We start from the raw sequence: 25,692 nt of genomic DNA, 5'->3' as shown, positions 1-25,692 counted from the left end.
AAAAAAAAAAAAAAAAAAAAAAAAATCCTCTGCTTCAGTTTCCTGAGTGTAAAATCAGATAATGATCCCTACAACCTAAGATCGTTTTGAGGCTTCCAAAGATAAAATGGGCCTCGCCGAAGCATGCTCGCTGTCCTATCCATTTTACCCCCTGCTATACAGGAATTCTATTAGAATGCTGCAAAGAAAAAAGTTTAGCAAAATTATGCCCTTTATTTGTCTTATTAATAAACCTGGATTTTCAGGTTTTATTTAAATTTACTTACTAATTTAAGGTCTCAAATAGTACAGAGATCTATATCTAGTATATTAAATAAATGAAAAGTACAGATTAATCAAAATGCAACATAAGTAAAAGCTACACTTAATCAATAGACTATCCCAACGACACAAACTAATCAGCTGTAAAACAGCAGAAATATGGTATTACCTTTAGATCATATAATTAAAGAAAACAGAAAGCAGATCCCATCTTCCTTTGGTCAAGGTATGAATGAAGATTCAAAAACACAAAATAGGGAAATGGAAAAGGCCAGAGAATGGACAATGGGCAAAAACTAAGACTCCTAAATTTTTATATTCACTTATGCATCTCACGTCTAAAATTTTAATCAAGTTCAAGTAAGAACCAAACCAGATAAGGGTAAAGCCAACAGCAAAGTCAATAAAGAGAACCAATAAAACCGTGAGGCTCAGGGTCTTCTCTGGTGGCACAGCAGTTAAGAATCCGCCTTTCAATGCAGGGGACATGGGTTCGATCCCTGGTCCAGGAAGATCCCACATGCCGCAGAGCAACTAAGCCCATGTGCCACAACTACTGAGCCTGCACTCTAGAGCTCATGAGCCAAAACTACTGAAGCCTGCATGCCTAGAGCCGGTGCTCCACAACAAGAGAAGCCACCACAATGAGAAGCCTGCACACCACAACGAAGAGTAGCCCCCGCTCGCCACAACTAGAGAAAGCCTATGTGCAGCAACAAAGACCCAACACAGCCAAAAATAAATAAATAAATAAATAACAAAAAACCCTGAGGCTCTGTCTCTCCCTGTTTGAGGAAAAGCTGCCACTGTCTTGACAGAGGAAAGATCTGGCAGCAAGCTCTGCCCTAACAGTCACCACCTGGCAGCCAGGTTTTGTCAAGCAAATTTTGAGAATTCTCTAGCTTCCCACTTTCTATCTAATTATAGAACTTTATGAAAACCATTCTCTCTCACACATACACATTCTCTTTCCATCTCTCTCAAATTCTCTCTCTAAATCCTTTTATGTTATGATATGACAGTAACAGGTATGGATACATCTGACAATATTCCCCAGAAAAGAATGGTAAATACTGCCATAAAGGAAAGAACTGTACTTACTGTAAAAATAATAAACCTGCTCTGAAATCAGGAGTATAAAGTGTTTGAAAAAGAATATCATTGGTATAATTAGATAAACCTGTAATATGGCTTCTTTAAAGAACAATTCCAACCAGATGTATAAATTCACTGTCATGCCCTTTTCATTTTGTGGATGAGGAAACGAAGGCCCAGCAAGATAGTAAGCGCCTGTGGACACACAACTAGTCAGTGTCACACCTCCCACAGAGCCTTAGAGGCCTCCCTTCTAGTGCAGTGCTCTTAGTAGGAAACCTAACTGTTTTTCAAGGGAAACTGCTTTGGCCTTTATGTCTCAAATATCTGACAACTTGGCGAGCTCAGAGAGGTTTACATGAAGTCACAAATTGTCAGACTAGATGAATAAGGCAAAACTGTGATCTTGATCTATCATGGACTGTTTCTGGATGCAACCCTTCCAACAGCTCTTTTCCACTTGCTTCTACTATTCTCCCACCACTTGAATTATTATTTTTTTTTTAATTTAATTTTATTTTCTTATTTATTTTTGGCTGTGCTGGGTCTTCGTTACTGCGCGCAGGCTTTCTCTAGTTCTGGTGAGCGGGGGCTACTCTCTGTTGCAGTGCCTGGGCTTCTCATTGTGGTGGCTTCTCTTGTTGTGGAGCACGGGCTCTAGGCGCACGGGCTTCAGTAGTTGTGGCACGTGGGCTCAGTAGTTGTGGCTCGAGGGCTCTAGAGCGCAGGCTCAGTAGTTGTGGCGCATGGGCTTAGTTGCTCCGTGGCATGTGGGATCTTCCCGGACCAGGGCTAGAACCCATGTCCCCTGCATTGGCAGGCAGATTCTTAACCATTGCGCCACCAGGGAAGTCCCTGAATTAATTTTTAAAGTGTTTTTTCTTCAAGTACTACAACACCACTATCCTTGTTAAAGCCAGCTAGTTCTTTCAGTTTTGGATTATTTGAACTATAAAGTCTTTTTTTCAGCTTCAGAATTATGTGATCTTTGGTGCTTTAAATATTCCAAGATTCAATGAAGTAAGTACTTGTGAAGCACCTACAGTGTACGTAACATTGTGCTAAATAAATCCTACTACACAGATTTAAAAAGGAAAAAACAAAAAAAACCCAAACAAAATAAACTAACCTTGCCTTCAAAGATATCACTAGCATGTTGAGTGTATTAGTGTATCCACAGTGCTAGTTAGATCAAGAATTACCTAACTTGGGCAAATCACTGAACCTGTCCAGGCCTAGATAAAGAGATTTTCAAACTATGCTTTAGAATTTCCATAAATATGTGATGCTATAACCACTGGTCCCCAGGAGGACAGAGTCAAGCCACCTGAGTCAATCTCACTTATACCCATCTACCCACCCCTTCCAAGTTCAACCTCAAAGTGGGCTGCTGCATTAAAAAAAAAAAAAAAATGAAATCTACTCAGAAAACTTCAGGACCACTCTAAAATTCTGTAATAACCTATTACTGTTTTTAATCTGTATTTTAATCACCAATATCTATGTCAGTGATGGTGAAGACGCAGCCTCTCCCTATGAGATTTACAGACCACATAAAGGATCCTACCCACTATAAGTACTATACTTAATCCATAAAATCTGACTCAGTTTTGGCTTTTCTCAGTGCAATAACTAAAGCGTATCACTACTGAATCTAGTTCTGCAAAATCACTCCTGAAGTTCTCTTAGGGAATACCTAGGTGGTCAGTACCAATTTATGTAACGTGAGACATTTCTTCTCTCCATAAAACTAGGCTTCCTGCCACCTTTCTCACATTATTTTATGCAGATATAGAAACTGTCCTATTTGCACACTGTTTAACATTAACAGTTGCCGAAACTGTTCTACTGCTCTGCTGCCTGTACAGAGAAGACTGAGACTCTCATGTGAGCAGCAACAATGTTTCCCTTCCTTTTCCTTAACAGGTCTCTGCAAACCTCTCTTCTCTTGGGCTAAAAACTTTACTGGTTAATCCCAATCCTCAATTGCCTTGCTCCATCAATTACTTTCCTTCTTATTTGATAAACACATTCTTCCATAAAATAACCTAAAATTTTATTCTGCCTTAGCCTTCCCATTACTTCGCCAAGTCTTTATTATACTGTGGATGATCCATGGCTTATGACACATTGTCTTTAGCTATCGCTGAGTGACACTTTAGGAAGCAGCTTTACTGAAACTATTATTATATTTTTACTGTAGGTAAGGTATAAAGGATATTGCCCTGTCCCTTCAAAATGAGGCCATGTGAGAATTTCTTTCCTAGGTGGTGCCCAAGAAAAGTTAGCCTTCCTGATGACCTAGTAACTTTTCATCATATATAAAATGAAAAACAAAGTTATATCTCATCACATTTCCTTCCCCTTTGCTCTGGCTACAAGGAAGCTTGGGGTCAAATTTATAGGTCAATTTTAATAAATTTGACGATCTCACTTATTCATAGCATAGTTCATTTCATGCTGGGTTTCCATTTTATATGTTTGGTGGCTCTAATTTTAAATTTCAAACTTTTTCTCTTTTGTGACTATACAAAATATATTCTTGTAAATTGCCTCAGACTCTTCATGATATAAGATAAAGTATAAATAAATAAATTATGGCATTTCCAAACCCACTGGGTAGTATTTGTGCTTAACAAAGACTCACGGAATTAAAAGCTTACTTTCCTGAAAAAAGGAAGCAGAGGAGTGTGGCTGATTAGATCATCTGGTCTTATTCCATCAGGCATTTTTCTCATTTTATTTCTATTGTACATATTATGAATCCATGATCTAAACATAGTCTATTTGCCATTATGTTAATGAAATAAATGAGAAGTAACCTTACTTAAGTCATAAAAACTTTTCATTCTTTGAGTGTATTAGGATTTTTGTTTTTTACTTCTCAATTGGACAGTTTGTTTTCCTCTTTGAACACACATTAATCTGATGGCACTATAAAAGTTTAAAAAATAACTGTAGAAGTAACTATGAGTAAAGACTGTGAGATAGTAAAAATGGCTACAGAGAGAAGTTACGACACAATCTCTTTGAGTCGGAATCGAGGGCCTGCTAGATGAGAGTTTAGATATCTAAACTCTAGATATCTAATTCTAATTCCTATTCTTTTTTTTTTTTTTGTGGTACGCGGGCCTCTCACTGTTGTGGCCTCTCCCGTTGCGGAGCACAGGCTCCGGACGCGCAGGCTCAATGGCCATGGCTCACGGGCCCAGCCGCTCCACGGCATGTGGGATCTTCCCAGATCGGGGCACGAACTCGTGTCCCCTGCATCGGCAGGCGGACTCTCAACCACTGCGCCACCAGGGAAGCCCCTCTAATTCCTATTCTTAACCGCTTTTTCCATGATCGTAGGCAACTAGCTTTCTGGATACCATTCATTCAATGAAAATTTACTCAGTATTGCTATATAGGAAATACATGGTAGTTTTAAAGTACTCTACAGAAACATGGAGTTTCTTAACCCCATGAAAGTGTACAGTAATGAGACGCTACTATTTATTTTGTTGTACAACACTGAGGATCCATCATCTAAAACAAATACAGTCGATTCTCATCTGTGGTTCTTATGTTCTATAAAGTTACTGCAAACACTGAATTAACAAATACTGAACCATTGCTCTTAGGGGGACTACAAGGGTTACTGCAAGTCTCTGGTCACATGTCTTCGACTCATCAATACATAATCTTGTTTTATGTATGTTTCTGTATAAAGATAGCACTTCAGCACTATGCCTGGGAGTCATTTTTAACATCAAAATTACCAACAAAAAGCACAAAAATGTGAAGAACGCGGCACTAAATAGACTGGGAAAAGTCACTTGTTTACAGTATGAGAGCAGAAACAAGAAAGCACAGCATCACTGAAAATGTGCACATGGGCAAAGCAAATTTTTCATCACTCTGCACACGTCCAGGGTAGTACTGTTGAGTACTGACTTTGAGGTTGCAAATAAATTTTAGCAAGCAGGCTAATCTGCAAATACAAAATCTGCAAATAAAGAGCACCAACTAAATGAGTCACATATTTCACAGTGCGGTCTCTGATCTGACTGCCACCCAAAGGAAGAGATCTGGAAAACCCTAATAAATGTTATTCAGTTACTATGCAAACTGAAAAGACTTTGGACTAGAGTGCTTCAAGAAGTAAGATGTCTGAGGCTTTCATAAGTTGGTATTGTTAAAAATGTTACTTCCTACCTGGTATATTCTAAAAGGGATGTAACGAAATCCATTTTCCTCTGCAGGATATTCCATGAGTTTCCGATTGATGGCCCAAAACTGGTCAAATCTGTCTGTAATGATAAATTATTCATTAAAAATGAACAACATTATAATTTAATACCTCATATGAAGAGATTAAAGTTGTTAAGCATCCATTCTAATAGAAGTTTCTGAAAGGGCATTATTTCTATACTATTTTTTCTTAAACTTATCTTTCCATAACTAAACATGAAGCAAGATATAAAATTATTTTTTTCTACATTATTGTTGCTTCCTTTTCCTAGATATCTCCATAGACATTTTTCTCATAAGAGAAACTCTAAATAGATTATGACTACTGGTGTTATCACAGCAAAAAACATCAGGTATAGATGAATGTCTCGATTCCCTTAGCCCTATTCCTACTGTCTAAACTGTAAAGGCACAGCTTCAAGCGACCTAAAGTTTAACAACAAATTGTTTAAAGAAACAAAGTAAAAATACCAAACACAGTACACATTAAACAGAAAAAAGATAAAATTATAGGACAGGCTTTGAAAGAAATGTGAAACTGACACTTAAATAACTGTTAGTTGCAGTTTAATCTCAGACTGATTAAATAACTCCTTTTTAAAAATGTAAGGCTTGCTTTAAACAAAAAAAACCCCACTTTACTGATATATAATTCACATACCATAAAATTCACCCTTTTGAAGTGTTAACTGAGTGGTTGTTAGCATATTCAGAGTTGCCAATATCTAATTTCAGAACATTTTCATCATCCCCAAAAGAAACCTGTACCCATTAATAATTATGCCCTCCCCCCCCATTCCCTGGAAATCACTAATCTCTATTCTATTCCAGAGATTTCATATAAATTGAATCATATAATATGTGGTCTTCTGCATCTGTTTCTTTTTCTTACTATGTTTTCAAGGTTCATTCATGTTGTAGATGTATCAGAACTTCATTTTTACTACCAAATAATATGTCATTGTATGGCGATAACCACATTTTGTTTACCCATTCAACAGTTCATAGACATTTGGGTTGTTCCCACTTTTTGGCTATTATGATTAATGCTACCATGAACATTCACGTACAAGTTTCTGTATCGATGCGTATTTTCAATTTTCTTGGGCATATTACCTAAGAATGGAACTGCTGAGTTACACAGTAACTGTTTATCTGCCATATGGTAACTACGTTTTGAAGAACTGCCAAACTGCTTTCCAAAGAGGCTGCACCATTGTACACCCCCACCAACAATGTATGAGGGTTCTGATCTGTCCACATCCTTGCCAACACATTATTGTCCATCTTCTTTATTATAGTCATTCTAGTGGGTATGAAGTGGTATCCCCTTATGGTTTGATTTCCATTTCCCTAAAGACTAATTATGCTGAGTATCTTTTCATTTGTTTCCTAGCCATTTATATATTTTCTTTTGGAGAAATGACTATCAAATCCTCTGTCCTCTTTTTAACTGGGTTGTTTATCTTTTTGTTGTTGAGTATTGTAAGAGTTCTTTATGTATTCTGGATACAAGCCCCTTAATCTGATAAATAATACACAACTATTTTTTTTCCCATTCTGTGTGTTGTTTTTTAACGCCTTTAACTCACCCGGATTTCTACCTTAAAATATTTTTTATACACAGAAATTTATCTCAGAATCAAATCTCTGTAAAGTACATGAATACTCCAGAATCTCAGGTCAGCCTGGTATATTCTCTACTCATCTCAACCCAATTTACTGGCAATCTATTCATACTGCTTAAGCCATCATAATTATATATAAAAAACAAAGTTTAGTTGTTTCTTCTTAGATGACTGTGACAGGCTCTAGGCCTTCTCTAATCTCATTTTCAACTCCAATCTGGGGAAAGACACATACCACAATAGAACTGGTAGGATAGGGAATTTAGAACCTAGTCAGTCCAGGGCAATTTCACAGATGACAACTAAGGTCCAGCTTGTTATGAGTTTAGTTAAGAACCAAGACAAGACTCTTGGTCTTCTGATTCAACGCCCACAACCATTTCAACAGTTGCAACCACAAAACTGCATCTTAATGCTAAGAGTAGCTCCTTTAACCACAATTCTTTCATGTATGAATCAATTATTCAGTCAATGCTTTTTTAAAAGTATCTTTCTACTTTCAAGTATCAAGCAAGAATGTGATCGCTAAATAAAGTGATTCTTCATGCACTGCTAAAATTTTACTCACTGCCTCATCATTAAATCTCTAACACCTACCACAGTGCATGCACAACATATACTCTTGAATCAATGAATAACAGAATACTACATATATAAATTTTCATTAATATTTTTAGATTCTAATCCTAGGTCTGTAACTTAATAGCTAGACTAGAAACAACAAATCAACTGAAAATTCTGCCCTAATTCACTTACAGATGAAATAAAAGGAGTTAAATAGTTCTAATACCTCTTCTAAAAATAAAATTTTATAAGTATTTAAGACATCTTCTTTATCAAAATATAACTTATTAAAACCACAAGCAAACCTCTATTAAATGAAAAATTTATACTGTTTCTAACAGAGGGGAAAAAACGGGCTAAAGCAGTGGTCCTTAACCAGGGAAGATTTTGCTCCCCTGTGGGTCTGGGGACATTTTTGGATGTCACCAATAAGTGTGTGTTACTAGCATCTAGTGGGTAAAAGACAGGGATGCTGCTAAACATACCACAATGCATAGGACAGCTCTCCACAACCAAGAATTATCTGACTCAAAATGTCAATAGGGCTAAAGGAAGGAAAGCAAACACAAACAAACAAAAAGTACAGAAAGGTAATTAGTGAAAAGCTTTCACGTACCTATACTGCAAAAAAGTAAACTGGAAAAAGAAACATTACTGTGCACATTACCAATTTACTGACACTCAACTCCAAATTCACCCTTCAATATATACACAGGCATAACCGACACAATTTCTTTATTTTTTATTTATTTATTTATTTATTTTGCTGTATGCGGGCCTCTCACTGCTGTGGCCTCTCCCGTTGCGGAGCACAGACTCCAGACGCGCAGGCTCAGTGGCCATGGCTCACGGGCCCAGCCGCTCCACGGCATGTGGGATCTTCCCGGACCGGGGCACGAACCCGTGTCCCCTGCATCGGCAGGCGGACTCTCAACCACTGCGCCACCAGGGAAGCCCTCGACACAATTTCTTTAAGCATCTCTAGCGTGACAATCACATTAAGCTTTCTCAGTAGAGAGTACTGAAAAGGACACTGCAGGAGAAAGGGGCTCCTACCTACACACACACACACTGAAGGCCCCTTGCCCAAATTAGCACCCTGCTTTCCTCTGCAGGCCCATATGGGTGGCTGGCCTCCAGTTTCCCACAGAGACGCCAGTCCCTCTGCATGCCTGTGCCACTTGTTGCTGGTGGCCCGCACTCCAGATTTTCCTGACTTCCCAGCCACTGCAGACCTGCTCCAGTCTGGGCAAAATAGTGAACACTTCTCTACTAACCCAATGGACTGGAATATATGTTCTCCAATGAGTTCTAAACCCAGCCCTGGGAAGGGGTTCCTTTTAAGTGTGACCTTCCTCTTTAGCCCTAGGGTACCAGATATGATTTTCTTATATCTTCACTCTTTTACCAGAGTTTAATCATTCAGTATATAATACTTAAACTATTTAACCCTCTGTGTGGTTTCTATCTCCTAACTGGACCTAGTCTGATACAACTATGTTTTAAAGGAATAAAGACATAATAAAAATCTGTATTAAGATTAGCTTTATCTTCTTATAAAAATGTTATGTTCTTATATAAAATAGGCATTTCCTCAACAATACCTAAAACATTCCAACCAAGAATAATCTAACTTTTATAAGTCAAAGTTATTAAGTAGAAAGACACAAATAAAAGAAATTAAAAGAAAATCAGTGCTGAGTTTCAGTTTATAACCAAATGTCTTTCACACTGGGTTTTGTAACATCAGGAACTCTTCTATCCCTTAGTCAATAATTAAATAAAATTGGAGTAAGGATGTATTGCTAACTTCCTACATGGTAATGAATCAAGTATACATTAACCTGTCACCAAACAATTAGTTATTATAATTAAGTTGTAAATTTAGTTATTTGTGTCATTGGCCACAAAAACAGTACCTACAAGTAAAAGAAGCTCAATGGTCTTTAGCTGCTCATTTTTTAAACTGTAAAGTTAGGTAAATGTACATCTATTTCAACAGCTTTCACATTAATTTAGTTCTAATTCTAAAACAAAACAAACTACTAAGTAGAAGAAAAAATTAAAACTAGCAGTCACTTAGCTTATACAAAGAATGGGAGAAAAGAAGGTAACTTAACATACTTCTTGCCAGAGCTATTAAGAATATGATTGATAAGTTGGTTTCTGTTTTCTATAGCTGTGCTATAGAAAGTCAATCTATTTTTTTTAAAGATATTAAAAACAGAATTCCTCAAAATCCTGTTGGCCACCAATTTTTTTTTCTCACTCTCTGCTGAATTAAGCTTTTATATTGGTCTTGAAAATTTTTTAAAAATCCAGAAAAAAATTTTTTTTAAACCAAAGATCTTCCTAAGAAGCATGAAAAATAAATTGATTACATTTGTATTCTTTGTTCCTCACATGGAAAAAGCTGCAGAAAAAAGTGGCGGATCTTAAAGGATGTTTCTGCTCTTCCACTTAAGCTTTATTAAGAACTCAAGGCAAAATAATTTTTAATATTCAAATGCCACAAACAATGTATTCATCTACAAGATCCCACAGGAAACGTGGAGGACATCTAAGGGACTGCGACCCAGCCGCAATTCAGTAATGTGGTATTGCTGGCTGGGATATAACCATAGGAAAGGGGTGAAATGGCTTCCACATGCACACCATCCACTTCCTGCTCTTTAAGTCTGTGATGTCAGAAAGAACAGATTTACAGCACCCTAAATAAGTGTCAGATTATGATGGGCCATAAAACACAGGCTTTAAGCTTTTCTTTAAAGAGAAAAGCAAATGGTTGAAAATCACTACCGAAGGGAACACACTCCTCACAGAATTCTGCATTTATCAACAGTATTATTCAAATCAGTACTACAGGTGGTCATGTAATATACATGGTGTTTTGACCAGAGGCTTTCAAAATTTATAGCAGAAGACATATCCAAGTACAGACCTATTTGAATTAATTTCTTAATATGTAATATAGTAAACATCTTTGTGAAGCAAAATAGGAGGGGAAAAAAAACAGTAATTACTGGTAGGTACCAAACACAGGTGTGTTAAATATGTGACCTGTATCTTCAAACTCATTTGTCCTTTGAGTCATATGTTAACAGGACAGTTAGGGCTGACCCAGGGAAGGGAGCATTCTCTGTACAGCAGCAAGTCCACTGGTGCTTGGATGCTTCTTAACAGAACTACACCCACACATTTCCATGAGAACTTCTGTTTGAGGTTTAAAGTTACTGCTATATACCTTCAAAGAAGTCTTGAAAATGCTTCAAAACCCCTGAAAATTTGTCATGAAGACAGAAGTAGGCAGGACCAGCAGGCTGGCCTCTGTATTAAGGCTGAGAGGAAAACCAAACCAGGAGAAGGTCAATCCTTAATCCTGTTCGTAAACACTCATCTTGGCAATAGGATTGTACCCTGGGGAATTTGTTGTTAGAGTGAATCAAAAGAGCAATAAAATCTGATCTGAGGAAATCTTTGACCTGGAGCATCACTGTCTCAGAATAAACTGAGAGAAGCATTTATAGTAGTCTCCCCTTATCCATGGGGGATACATTCCAAGACCTCCAGTGGATGCCTGAAACAGCGGATAGTACCGAATCGTATACATACTGTATTTTTCCTATACCTACATACCTGTAATAAAGTTTAATTTATAAATTAGGCACAGTAAGAGACTATCCCGATCGCCAGCATCACTAACATTTTGCGGCCATTATTAAGTAAAATAAGGGTTACTTGAACACAAGCCCAGCAATACCACAACAGTTGATGTGATAACTGAGACGGCTACTACGTGACTAACAGGAGGGTAGCACATACAGTGTGGATATACCGGAATCATCCCCTATACCTCACATGCTGAGGTGAGACGGAACAAGATTTCATCATACTACTCAGAACACTGCATGATTTAAAACTTGTGAATTATTGATTTCTGGAATTTTTCATTTAATATCTTCAGACCACGTATGCCCACAGGAAACTGAAACTGTGGAAAACAAAACCATGAATAAGGAGGAACTACCATATTCCTCTGCCCTAAAAAAGAAGTGCTGTCTATTAAAATAAAGTCAATTACTGGGATTCACTCTTGGAAAACATTAAAGATGCTGTAACACACAGTCTAGAAAACTGGCCTCAGGAGAGGAATCAATATATATTTTTACAGTGCAATTCTCTCTGTATTCACTGCTACAACTCTCATCTGAACCATTGTGACAGCCTCCTAATTGGTCTCTGCCCTTCCACTTGTATCCATAATACACAGCAACCAGAATGCTCTTTTAAAACATAAATTGAATCATACCATGAATGAATAAATTTCTAAACATTTTTCTAATGGGCCATAAGGAATAATGCTTTATAATGTACTTTAACAATACAATTATTTGAAGTTAAGTACTAGAATCATTATTAAAAGAAAAAATCCAATGCATCTCCTTACTGGCTACAAATGGGGCAGACTGCTCCCCACTCAAACTCTGCATGCAAGCAACCATAATGCTGGTAATGAAATAATACCTCCTTCCCAGGAAGCTGGTTCCTTTCAGCCCCCTCCCACTCCCTTGGAATGCAATGGTTCCTGCATCCCTCTGAGATCTCTCGGCCTACCAATCTGCTTACTTACTAAAGCTCCAAATCACACTATTTTTCTTTTCTGTCCCTAGAAAACACCAAGCTTATCCCCGTATCACAGTTAGAGGCTTGGAATCCCCCACTTTTCTAATCATCACGTAGCTGCTTTTTTGTCATCATCCAAGTCTCAACAGAAGTGTCACCTCCTCAGGGGAGAATTTCCTCATAATTCTAGCTAAAGTATTATTCTGTTTTCTTCTAAACACTTACCGTTCTTTGAAATTACCCTATTTACATGTTTAATTAGTTATTGTCTCTCTCCCGCAATTAAAATGCATTCCAAGAGTCAATCCCAGTAGTTGACTTTATTTTAATAGACAGAATTCAATTACTGTATTTCAACCAATTAAGAAACATTTACTTCAAATTTATTTTCAAATTGGGCCAGTAACAACATAAAAGGGCTTCAAAATTCAAAAAAAATCATAATGTAAAAAACCCCCAACTTATTCTATGTGCTCATGTTAAAAATTTTAAAAAAGGAAGAAATGAACTTCAATCATATTCAAGCCTTCACTGACTCTAAAAGACAATTTTTAAAGTAGCTTGTTTGCCAAAAAGAGATTTAAAGAGCTATAGCCAGTGGCAGGCCAGTTAACTAAATGTATTCCTGTGTAAATCACCTATAGCTTTTTAACCAGATTACCTGACTTGTTACCTTTCAAAACTTCTGTAAATTGAGAAAATATTTTTCCTCTCAGGTTAAGTCACAGTTTATCACTTTCCTAAATTCAGAGGGCCAGAAACAAATTTAACATGTAATCAAGCCCATTTTTACTTCACTCAGAGCACTCCAAAGTCATAAGACAAAAACAAAAATCTATTTTAACTTTTGAAAGACCAATGGAGAAAAAGATACTCCATTATATTCACTATTATCTTTGCAATGTTTATTATGCAGGATACTCTATCTTTATTCTAATAAAAATTCTTCATGCTTCTGATGAGAAACTGTAAATGAGAAAATTTTATTAATAATTATTCATAGACAAATAACAAAAGCTTAAAAAGCTGGGTGGGGCACCAGCGGTCACTGGAGATGCAATATATCATGCAACATTTCTCAGCTTTAGCTACCTACCTGGATCACCTGAGAAACTTTTAAAAAAATACTAATGTCAAGGACCCACTCCAGACCAGTTATTTCAGATTCCCTGGAACTGTATTTTTGGAAACTCCCAGATGATTCTAATATGTAGCCAGAGTTAACAGCCTCCAGATGGAAAATACACTGACTTTAGAATCAGAGATCTAAGATCAAATCCTGGTCCCATCTCTTACTAGCCCTGTAAGCTCTTTTCCTCATTTTTCAAGTTGATAATGTTTATCTAATTCTTAGGAAGAATCACTAAGAAGGCATATCCAGGACTGGGACATCACAGGAATTTAGTAAATGTAATATGATTACAGGTAAATTCTGTTCTATTTCAAATCCATCTCATCTGTCCAAGGTGGCTACATGAAAAATGCCTCTTTAAAAGAAGTCCCCCATTTGCAAATAGTTCATATTATGAATCTCCAGTTTAATTCAGGCAAGGAAGAGAAAAGAAAAAGTAAAACAACTGATAGAAGTAACAGTGTACTCAATTAAGTTTTTACTTTGTAGGATCTGCATAGAGTTAAATCTATTAAAGTGTTTATTTACTCCTATTATGTACCTAATTGAGTACTGGGAGCTGTGGAGAATTAAAAACCAAAATATAAAACAAGTACACGGACTCTCCTTTACTTAATATGTAGTTGGGGAAGCCAAACTGACATACATAAAGTTATCACAATTTCTAATGGGTCCGATTGGTCCTTTACTGTGCATTAGTAGTGCCCAATGGTTCAAGTCCTCCCCGCCCACTTCTCTTCCCAATGCAGGTGACCAAGTGACAGATGCTTAAGTAAAAAGCATGTTAAAAGTTAGGCTGGGGGGGCTTCCCTGGTGGCGCAGTGGTTGAGCGTCCGCCTGTCGGTGCAAGGGACACGGGTTCATGCCCCGGTCCGGAAAGATCCCACATGCCACGGAGCAGCTGGGCCCGTGAGCCATGGCCGCTGGGCCTGCGCATCCCGAGCCTGTGCTCCTGGGGGGCTTCCCTGGTGGTGCAGTGGTTGAGAGTCCGCCTGCCAATGCAGGGGACACGGGTTCGAGCCCTGGTCTGGGAAGATCCCACATACCGCGGAGCAACTAGCCCCGTGAGCCATAATTACTGAGCCTGCGCGTCTGGAGCCTGTGCTCCGCAACAAGAGGGACCGTGATAGTGAGAGGCCCGCGCACCACAATGAGGAGTGGCCCCCACTTGCCGCAACTGGAGAAAGCCCTCGCACAGAAACAAAGACCCAACACAGCCATAAATAAATAAATAAAATTAAAAAAAAGAAAAAAGGCTGGGGACTTCCCTGGTGGCGCAGGGGTTAAGAATCTGCCTGCCAATGCAGGGGACACGGGTTTGATCCCTGGTCCAGGAAGATCCCACATGCCATGGAGCAACCAAGCCCATGCGCCACAACTACTGAGCCTACGCTCTAGAGCCCACGCGCCGCAACTACTGAAGCCCGCGTGATCTAGGGCCCGTGCTCTGCAACAAGATAGGCCATCGCAATGAGAAGCCCGCACACCGCAACCCGTTCGCCACAACCAGAGAAAGCCCGCGCACAGCAACAAAGTCCCAACACAGCCAAAAATAAAATTTTTTTTAAAAGTTAGGCTGGTAAAAAAGTGCTATTAAGGGCTTCCCTGGTGGCGCAGTGGTTGAGTCCGCCTGCTGATGCGGGGGACACGGGTTCGTGCCCCGGTCCGGGAAGATCCCACATGCCGCGGAGCGGCTGGGCCCGTGAGCCATGGCCGCTGAGCCTGCGCATCCGGAGCCTGTGCTCCGCAACGGGATAGGCCACAACAGTGAGAGGCTCCCCTTCAGCAAAAAAAAAAAAAAAAAAAAAAGTGCTATTAAAATAACTCAAGTGATGCTAGAGTGAGAAGTCATGGGTTCTGATTATAGTAGAACCTCAGAGATCATTTTTATTAATAACATACCTGAACAGAATTTAACGTTTTTTTTAAAAACCCTAAATGAATTTTATGTTGTTTGATTTTCAAAGCAACTTTTGAGGGAAGCTGCAGTTCAAAGCAGGTATATGATTTGCTTGAGGTCACCAGGTCAGTAGATTCTCAGGGATGCTACCATATCACAGAAAACGTTCAGTTACATTTCTATAAATTAAAACACTGCTTGCTTGTTAAAACTCCAAGTTGAGTCAATTCAATGACGTATAATTAACAGGAATCTGAGAAACCGTTAATGAACAGAATGTTCATATTATCAAAAATTCTACAGTCCGATACTTCAAAATTCATGGTAGTGTCAGGTATAATAGTTTACCAAATCTTGTCTCCTTTGGCAGTTACAGATCACAAACTGAACAGTTAGCAGTAGCTGCTGCAGAAATACTTAATAAACATTTAAGTAAATAAAAATTTACTTCAACATGCACATTAAGGTATTATTTTTCAATGAGAACAATGAAAAATGCAACTGATAATTGAAAACATCATTCAACTATGAACAACTACCTCTTAAAAGCAGACATGGACAATGATGAGGAAAACTGGAAAATTCAACCACAGTTTAGCTTTCAGCTACTAGGATTATTCAGGTGGCAATTACTACACAATTTATTTATTTTAACAACTCATTCACTATCAAAACAAAGTTGAGTTGTAAAATTGTACACATACCCCCCAAAATAGGGCCCATCCAACATTTTATAAACTATATTACTTCCTATAGTGAGTTTATTTTAGAATAAATACTATTATTTTAAATGTATTCAGTAGGTTTTAGTAATAAGTGATATAATGTATCCTAAAAGTTATTCAGGATTTCTAAGAATTCCTGTAGAAATAAGAATAAAGTTACTAAAAACTGAAATTATTCTACCAGTGCTTCTCAACTTATTCATTTACACTCAAATATCTGAATCCCACAGAATATTATTCTGAGTGTAATAACACCTTAAAATAAATGATGATAAAAATATTGGGGGGAAACTTTTTTTTGAATTTTATATTATTTATTTTTTGTACAGCAGGTTGTTATTAGTTATCTATTTTATACATATTAGTGTATATATGTCAATCCCAATCTCCCAATTCATCCCATCAATACCACCACCCTCCCCCACCACTTTTGGGGGGAAACTTCTGTATGTAAAGCCTTTCTCCTTCACTCAATGAGCCTATGCAATTGCTCTCTTCTATTCCTCCTTCCCAGATATTAGATGTCCACTAATTGCCTTTTTTCCTCTGCTCCTCCTTCCTTATATTCTGAGTGGACAAATAGCAATACATTTTTTTTCTTGCAAAAATGTTTTTATAGGGTTTTTAAAACCCACATAAAAATAATTTCACCTTAAAATAAGTGAAAAGTTAAGTGCAGGTTAATATACTTGTAGGAAAAAGAATCTGAGTTTATTAACAAAAACAAGAAGCTACTTTAAGAAAAAGAGGCATTATATATCTTGAAGTGTACTTCTGAGTGTGGTTTTTGGTAATGTGAAATAAAGTGAAATCTGAATCTGGTTAAATCTTTTATGCAAATAAACTCCAATTAAAAATACCATTTGGGGGGGCTTCCTTGGTGGCGCAGTGGTTGAGAGTCCGCCTGCCAATGCAGGGGATACGGGTTCGTGCCCCGGTCCGGGAAGATCCCACATGCCGCGGAGCGGCTGGGCCCGTGAGCCATGGCCACTGAGCCTGCGCCTCTGGAGCCTGTGCTCCGCAACGGGAGAGGCCACAGCAGTGAGAGGCCCGCAAATCGCAAAAAAAAAAAAAAAAAAAAAATACCATTTGGGATATTTTATTGATATTCCTCTACAGAGAAAGATAGAAATAAGCTAGATGTAGAAAAGCCCAGGAACCAGAGATAGTCTGGATCCTAAAGGGACCCTGTGGGAAGAAATGCTTCTTAAGTAGAAAGCCACTTTGAAGATAATGATCAGGACTTGACTGAACACCCTGTATCTCAGATACACAAATTTGTTTTATTTTGCACTCATTTTTTATGGGTTGCTTCTTTTCTAGTTTTCCAGCATTTGGGTTAAAATCGTGCAACTCTCTAAATGCTAATTAAAACACTGGAATAGTTTAATATTTAAATGTAATTTTCACATAAAAGGATTTCTGAATCTTTTAGTTTCTAAAGCAATAAAAGAGACATGCAATGAATAATAACAAATTAGCCCTGCTATAGAACGGCAGTTACTTCTTTGGTTCAGAAAAAACATCATTAATATGGAGAACTGTGACATCAAGAACTTCTTATCACAGCCACTAGTCAGGACTGGTCTGCACAGGCAGAGATGGAGTAAATAGAATGTCACGGGGATAGGACTGGGAGAGTGGAGGGGGAGGAAATTCTAGAATTCTCAATAAAGTAATTTCTAGGTCTTTGTTAAAAAGTACATGAAATAGGTACCTGGGAATAGGTAACACACTGGCCTGCATTAATTAGACTGTTGAGCTAAAATGTTTATCTGGTCATCCAGACCCTAGAAAGATAATGAAAGAATTGGTCAGAGAGTAGGTAAAAGTTTAAATGAGAGGTAAGAACTAGATCAAGTGCCACACAGAAAGCTGGAGAGGGAGAAGAAAGGCAGCAAAAGAAGGAAAAGGAAAAATATGGAAGACACATGTTACTTCAAAAAATGTAAACATGGACTTCCCTGGTGGTGCAGTGGTTAAGAATCCGCCTGCCAATGCAGGGACATGGGCTCGATCCCTGGTCCGGGAGGATCCCACATGCCGCAGAGCAACTAAGCCCGTGTGCCACAACTACTGAGCCCATGCTCTACAGCCCACAAGCCAGAACTACTGGGCCCATGTGCTGCAACTACTGAAGCCCGTGCGCCTAGAGCCCGTGCTCTTCTACGAGAGAAGCCACCACAATGAGAAGCCCGCGCACTGCAATGAAGAGTAGCCCCCGCTCGCCACAACTAGAGAAACCCCGCACACAGCAACGAAGACCCAACGCAGCCAAAAATAAATAAATAAATGAATTTTTAAAAAATGTAAACAGTCTTACTGAAATGACAGCATACTGTTGATTCATTTGTCATTTAATAGTAACCTCGACAAAAATAAAATAATCCTCATCATCCAGAAACAATTACAGCTAAGTTTACAATAAGAAGTTCACATGGTTATGTTTACATACAAGAAGAGTTAACTGATTAAAATAACTTTTTAATTTGTTTACATGTCAAAGTCCTTTTGTTTAAAGAATATAGTTCCAAATACAGCCTAAATGAGTCACTGTAACAACTGAACATAGTAGTTCTCAAAGGCTGAGTTGGTGGAACAGATGAGAAACTTCATAGATAAATTGGCCCAGGCTTTAGACTTTCAAACACATCTTACAAGGCTGTTGAGATGACAGTGATAATTCATGTAAAGTACCCAGGACAGAACTTGGGGATTCAATAAATGATCACTGCTACTTTAATGCAGAAGCAGTTTTATGCATTAATTCTACATCACGGACTCCGGAGCGTGGCCGGCTGCAGCGCTTGCGCACTTGGAGCACGCCTGGCTATCAGTAATGCCGGGAAGTTGGCTGTCGGGATCTAGAAAATTGTTTTCCGTCCCTTTTCCCCGGTTTTTAGTGTCAGGAAACAGCAACGTGTGACTGCCTCACAACTAGCCGCAAAGCGCAAAAGCCACCCAAGGATGACAAGAAGAAGAAAGATGCCGGAAAGCCGGCCAAGAAAGACAAAGACCCAGTGAACAAATCTGGGGGCAAGGCCAAAAAGAAGTGGTCCAAAGGCAAAGTTCAGGACAAGCTCAATAACCTAGTCTTGTTTGACAAAGCAACATATGACAAACTCTGTAAAGAAGTTCCCAACTATAAGCTTATAACTCCAGCTGTCGTCTCCGAGAGACTGAAGATTCGTGGCTCCCTGGCCAGGGCAGCCCTGCAGGAGCTGCTTAGTAAAGGACTTATTAAACTGGTTTCAAAGCACAGAGCTCAAGTAATTTACACCAGAAATACCAAGGGTGGAGATGCTCCAGCTGCTGGTGAAGATGCGTGAACAGGTCCCACCACCAGCTGTATATTCTGAAAAATAAAACTTTATTAAATTAAAAAAAAAAAAATTCTACATCACCTCTCTCAGAGCAGTGGTACTCAAATGGGGTGATTCTCCCGCTTAGGGGATATCTGGCAATGTCTGGAGACATTTTTTACTGTGATGACTGAGAACGGGGAGTAGTGTGCTCCTGGCACCTAGTGAGTGGGCAGAGGCCAGGAATGTTGCCAAGCATCCTATAGTGCACAGGACAGCCCCTCCCTGCCGCCACCCCAACATCAAAGAATTATCCAGTCCAAAATATCTAATGGTGCCAACAATGAGAAATCCTGCTCAAGAGTAGTGGCTCTCAAACTTTAGTGCATCACAATCACCTGGAGGGGTGCTGGACCACAAGTTACTGGGATCTGCCCCAGAGTTTCTGACTCAGTTGGTTTAGGATACATTTCTAATCAGTTCCTAGCTAAAACTGATACTTCTGTCCCACTGTCTACACTTTGAGAAACACTGCTCTAGAGAAAAGTGATCAGGAGCTAATTGACAAAACAAAAAAAATATTACGAAAAGTAAGTACACTTGGGGTTTTCCATTCTCTTGAGGAGAATTACGATATTAAGTTTCAAAACAAAAGATTCATTTAAAAACAAAATAAGTTAAAATATATATGCACACATACCTTAACATAGGTCTTGGCAATTTTTTTCAGTCTGACATCAAAAGCAAAGCCAACAAGAGCAAAAATAAACAAGTGGAACTACATCAAACTAAAAAACTTCTGCTCAGCGAAAGAAATCATCAACAAAATGAAAAGACAACTTACTGAATGGGAAAAAATATTTGCAAATCTTGTATATGATAAGAGGTTAATATCCAAAATATATAAAAAAACTCATACAACTCAATAGCAAAAAACCCCAATCCGATTTAAAAATGGGCAGAAGATCTGAATGGACGTTTTCAAAGAAGACATATAGATGGCTAACAGGTAGATGAAAAGTGCTCAACATCACTAATAATAAGAGAAACACAAATCAAAACCACAATAAGATATCACCTCACGGGCTTCCCTGGTGGCACAGTGATTAAGAATCCACCTGCCAATTCAGGGGACATGCGTTCGAGCCCTGGTCCAGGAAGATCCCACATGCCAGCGGAGCAACTGAGCCTGTGTACCACGACTACTGAGCCTGTGCTCTAAAGCCCACGAGCCACAACTACTGAGCCTGCAAGCCACAACTACTGAAGCCCGCGAGCCTAGAGCCCGTGCTCCGCAACAAGAGAAGCCACCGCAATGAGAAGCCCACACACCTCAACGAAGAGTAGCCCCCGCTCACCACAACTAGAGAAAGTCTGCACACAGCAACGAAGACACAACACAGCCCAAAAAAAAAGGCATCACCTCACACCTGTCAGAATGGCTACTGTCAAAAAGAAAAGAGATAACAAGTGTTGGCAAGGACGGGGAGAAAAGGAAACCCTGTGCACTGCGGGTGGGAACGTCAACTGGTGCAGCCAGTATTTTAGTTATTTTTAGTTATTTTATAACTGGTAAGGTACAGCATGGTGACTACAGTTCATAATACTGTATGGCATATTTGAAAGTTGCAAAGAGTAGATCTTAAAAGTTCTCATCACAAAAAGAAGTTTTTTACAACTATGTAAAATGACATGTTAACTAGACTTACTGTGGTAGTGAGCACTTTGCTATATATACAAATACTGAATCATTATATTGTACACCTGAAAATAATATAATGCTACATGTCAATTATACCTAAATTAAAAAAATTAAAAACTAAAATAAAAATATAAAAACAAAGTTAAGTTAAACTATATATGCATATATACCTATGTATATATATGTGTTTTGTGTTTGTGTGTATACCGTGTTTTTTTTTTTTTTAAGAAGAAAGAGGAATCATACTGTAAATTCAAATAATAATAATAGGTCACGAGTCCAAGAGTGAAAATCAATATCTGGATATTGACATTGGATCAATATCTGACAGATGTTCATCTGCATTTCCTTTATATAGGGTACCAACATTCATAAGAAAAAGCTTCTTGAACCTTCCCAAACTTACCTTACAAAAAAGTGACAGTACATCACAAGGCATACATTTTTTTAAAGTTTTTTAACTGGACCAGATAAATAAAAGATATGATAAGGTAGTCTTCTTACTGTAGATAATTTGGAATTTTATTTAAAATGACATTACAAACTAAACCTTTGTATTCCTGCAACACTAAGAGTTCACTAAAAATATTTTCAAGTACTGATCAGAGTTTAGACTGAACTATAAATCTAGTCTCATAGATTTGTACATTTATCAACTGAATCTCATACACAAAAATGTATTCTCTCTACCACTGATTAACTCTGGAACATATGACCATTCACTGTAATTAATGGACTCTTTTCAATAAACTTATGTTAGTATAATTTGTAGTGTATTATGAAATAACTGCCTAAATGTTTTCACCAAGTTTTATTATCCATGATGTTCACTGCCAAGTATACCCAAAGCACTGTAAGACGCTATGATCCAAATTACCACCAAATTTATTTATTCATTCAAATCATGTAATTCCCAAGAGCAATCTTTCTCCAGAAGCCAAGCAAAGTATCTTTATGATTTTATATTAAAACACAAATGCATAAACTTTTTAGATTTTCATCATTATTTCTAATTACAGAAAGTTAGTATACCAAGAGATTGATTTAAAACATGTAGCATAATATAGTAAAATGCTTGTTTGTTCAACAGTAAAACTTGAATGCTCAAGCAGGTTACAAATTTTCTCTAAGCAAATTTCTCACAAAGTTGTAGATTCTTGAAGCCACACACACAGCTTCAGACTGAACTTATTCATCCTACTATATACTGCAGACAAAACAATAAAGGAAACGACTACCTCAGCTGTACGCAGAAAAAAAGCAAAACACAATTAGTGGATATAAAGAACTCTCAAACATTAGGAATATATGGGATTGCTCCATATTCATTGCCTTGTATCACTGGGACATCAACTGTCATATCCTTTAAGATAAAATAATAAACAGGGCACTTTTTGTTAAAGTAAATGACTATGAAATTAGAAGTTGCAGCATTCGATTCAAATTTGTTAAGCTTTCTTCATCTACTGACACACACTCACAATACTTAACTCTATCAACATCTAACTCAATGCATCTGCACGTGAATGTCTCAGAGACATTTCAAACTTTTCTTTTCAAATTTATTTTATTTATTTATTTTTGGCTGCGTTGGGACTTTGTTGCTGCACACGGGCTTTCTCTAGTTGTGGTGAGTGGGGTCTACTCTTCGTTGTGGTATGTGGGCTTTTCATTGTGGTGGCTTCTCCTGTTGTGCAGCACAGGCTCTAGGCATGCGGGCTTAGTAGTTATGGTTCACAGGCTATAGTGCATGCTCAGTAGTTGTGGTGCACAGGCTTAGCTGCTCCACGGCACGTGGGATCTTCCTGGACCAGGGCTCGAACCTGTGTCCCCTGCGCTGGCAGGTGGATTCTTAATCACTGCACCACCAGGGAAGCCCACATTTCAAACTTTTGCCTTCAAGGTTGACCTTCTCAATTTGGCTTTGTTCCCTATCCCAAACCTATTTTTTATCTAGTTATTTCATATCACGGTATAAAGCACTACTATCCATCTAGCTGCCCAAGTCAGAACTCAGGAATGATTCTTTCCTTTATTTCAACCTAAACTTGAAACCATACACAAGCCCCTGTGTCCCTGTCCTTTGAAGTAAAAGGCTTTTGCTTTAGTCTCCCAGGCCTCCCTTGTGTCTCAAAAGCCTGACTCAAGAGTTAATGATTAGGAAATGTGAAGATGTAGAAATAACGAATAGCTGTTGGGCTTGGAAACTGGTAACAATTTAGACTATAAATCCACCACACAGCACAGTCACCCAACTCACAGGTCCCTGAAAGATACACATAAAGGCCAGACACACATTCCTGAGTTGTCTTTTTTTTTTTTTTTTTTTTTTTTTTTTTTTTTTTTTTTTTTTTTTTTTTTTTTTTTTTTTGTGGTATGCGGGCCTCTCACTGTTGTGGCCTCTCCCGTTGCGGAAAACGGGCTCTGGACGCGCAGGCTCAGCGGCCCTGGCTCACGGGCCCAGCCGCTCCACGGCATGTGGGATCTTCCCAGACCGGGGCACGAACCCGTGTCCCCTGTTTCGGCAGGCGGACTCTCAATCACTGCGCCAGGGAAGCCCTCCCGAGTTGTTTTTAAAGGAAGCAGGTCCCCACCAGATGGAAACTGCTGACCACAAGAACACAGATCCTAGCCTGGTTGAAACCAGAAAGTTGATGATGCTTGGAACTCCACCTTGATGCCAACCAATCAGAGAATTGTGCAACAGCTGATCACACACCCTGCAGCCCCTCCCTCACACTGCCTTTAAAACCCCTTCCCTGAAAGCCATCGGTGAGTTTGGGTCTTTTGAGCATGAACTGCCCATTCTCCTTGCTTGGTGCCCTGCAGTAAACACTGTACTTTCCTTCACCACAACCCAGTGTCAGTAGATTGGCTTTACTGTGTGTGGGTGAGCAGACTCAAGTTTGGTTTAGTAACAACCTAACACCCCATCTAATAATAGATTCTGTCAATGCTACCTCCAAAATAAACCCCAGATTTACTGACTTTTCTCCATCTCTGCCATCATCACCCTAAAGGCCACCATCATCTTATACCTGGACCTACTACTACAGACTCTCCACTTCCACTCTTGGCTCCCTCTATTCCACCCTCTATTCAGCAGCTACAATGTTCTTCCATCATATTCTGCATCTCATCACTCTCCTGCTTAAAACTCCTCCAATGGCTTCGCAATGCACTTAATATCACAATTCTTTCCTTGGGCTTCCCTGGTGGCGAAGTGGTTAAGAGTCCACCTGCCAATACAGGGGACATGGGTTCGAGCCCTGGTCCGGGAAGATCCCACATGCCACTGAGCAACTAAGCCTGTGTGCCACAACTGCTAAGTCTATGCTCTAGAGCCCACAAGCCACAACTACTGAGCCCACATGCCACATCTATTGAAGCCCACGTGCCTAGAGCCTGTGCTCTGCAACAGGAGAGGCCGCTGCAATGAGGAGCCTGTGCACCACAACGGGGAGTGGCCCCCACTCGCCGCAGCTGGAAAAGCCCGCATGCAGCAATGAAGACCCAACATAGGCAAATATAAAAATAAATAAAATAAATAATTTTCTTTTCCTTGACTTGAAAGGCCCTATATCACCTAGATCTTTCCCATTTCTCTAACCTCATTGCATGTCACTCTTCCGTCTTGGTCACTGGCCAAGACACACTGGCCTTCTTTCTATTTTTTAAAATGTACCAAACTCCTTTTTGCCTCATGTTCTTAAAACATGCCATTCCCTAATGTGACTAGTTCCCTTTCATCCTTAAGATTTCAGCTTAAATATCATCTTGTCAAACAGGTCTTTTATAACTACCTTAATAAAAACAGGCCCAATCCCTAATGATCTCTATTCTCAGCACTGTTTATTGCTTTCAAAATAGGGTAAGATCACTGCCAAAAGGATGCTTTCTGTCACACGAAACTTATGGAAAGAACCAGATAATAGAAAAGTGACATTTTTGCTACATAGAATTTTTTTTTTTTAATGATGAGACTATACTATAGATTGTTTCTCACAGGGGAAATATGACAAGCACACTAGAGGAGAACGGTATCCTAGGGAAAAACAACTTACGTTCTCTCTCACTTTTGGTAAAAGCTACTAATAGGATTAAGTCTTCAAAAGTACCTAGCATTTTTCGCCACCTCAGGGGCTTTGCCCCTGCCATTCCCTCTGCCTAGGAAGGTATTAGGAACCCCAGATAAATGTATGGTCCTGCTTTAGGTCTTCATTTAATGTCATCCAATCAGTGAGGCCTTCTGAGACCACCTGATTAAAAACAGCAATGCCCTCTCCCAACACATCTTTCTCATCTTTCCCTGCTTTTTCTCCCACAGCACTCCTCATCATCATAAGGCATATAATGTATTTTACTTTTATATTTACTTATTGTCTGTCTCCCCCATGATAATTTAAGCTGCATAAGGGCAGGAAATTCAGTCTATTTTTTTTTACTACTTTATCTCCAGTATGGATTCAATAATTACCTGTTCAATGAATTAACATTAAAATGACACCCATAAAAGATGAACCAAGT

General features: G+C 38.8%; 1 protein-coding gene across 4 annotated transcripts in view; it reads right to left on the bottom strand.

The window, feature by feature from the left end:
• Positions 1 to 25,692, bottom strand: part of ATG5 (autophagy related 5) — a 120,140-nt gene that overhangs the window by 45,262 nt on the left and 49,186 nt on the right. For 3 of the 4 annotated variants that reach the window (XM_007465761.1, XM_007465764.1, XM_007465762.1), the window contains one exon: positions 5,554 to 5,648. In XM_007465761.1, coding sequence (XP_007465823.1) covers positions 5,554 to 5,648 — 95 coding nt within the window. The remainder of the gene's footprint in view (positions 1 to 5,553; positions 5,649 to 25,692) is intronic. The other variant, XM_007465763.1, reaches the window with a different exon arrangement.

This window comes from Lipotes vexillifer, unplaced genomic scaffold, assembly GCF_000442215.2.
Source record: "Lipotes vexillifer unplaced genomic scaffold, Lipotes_vexillifer_v1.1 scaffold732, whole genome shotgun sequence".
Taxonomy (NCBI): Eukaryota; Metazoa; Chordata; class Mammalia; order Artiodactyla; family Lipotidae; genus Lipotes; species Lipotes vexillifer.
Note: the sequence above shows the minus strand (reverse complement) of the source record. Positions and strands in the feature narration are given on the sequence as shown.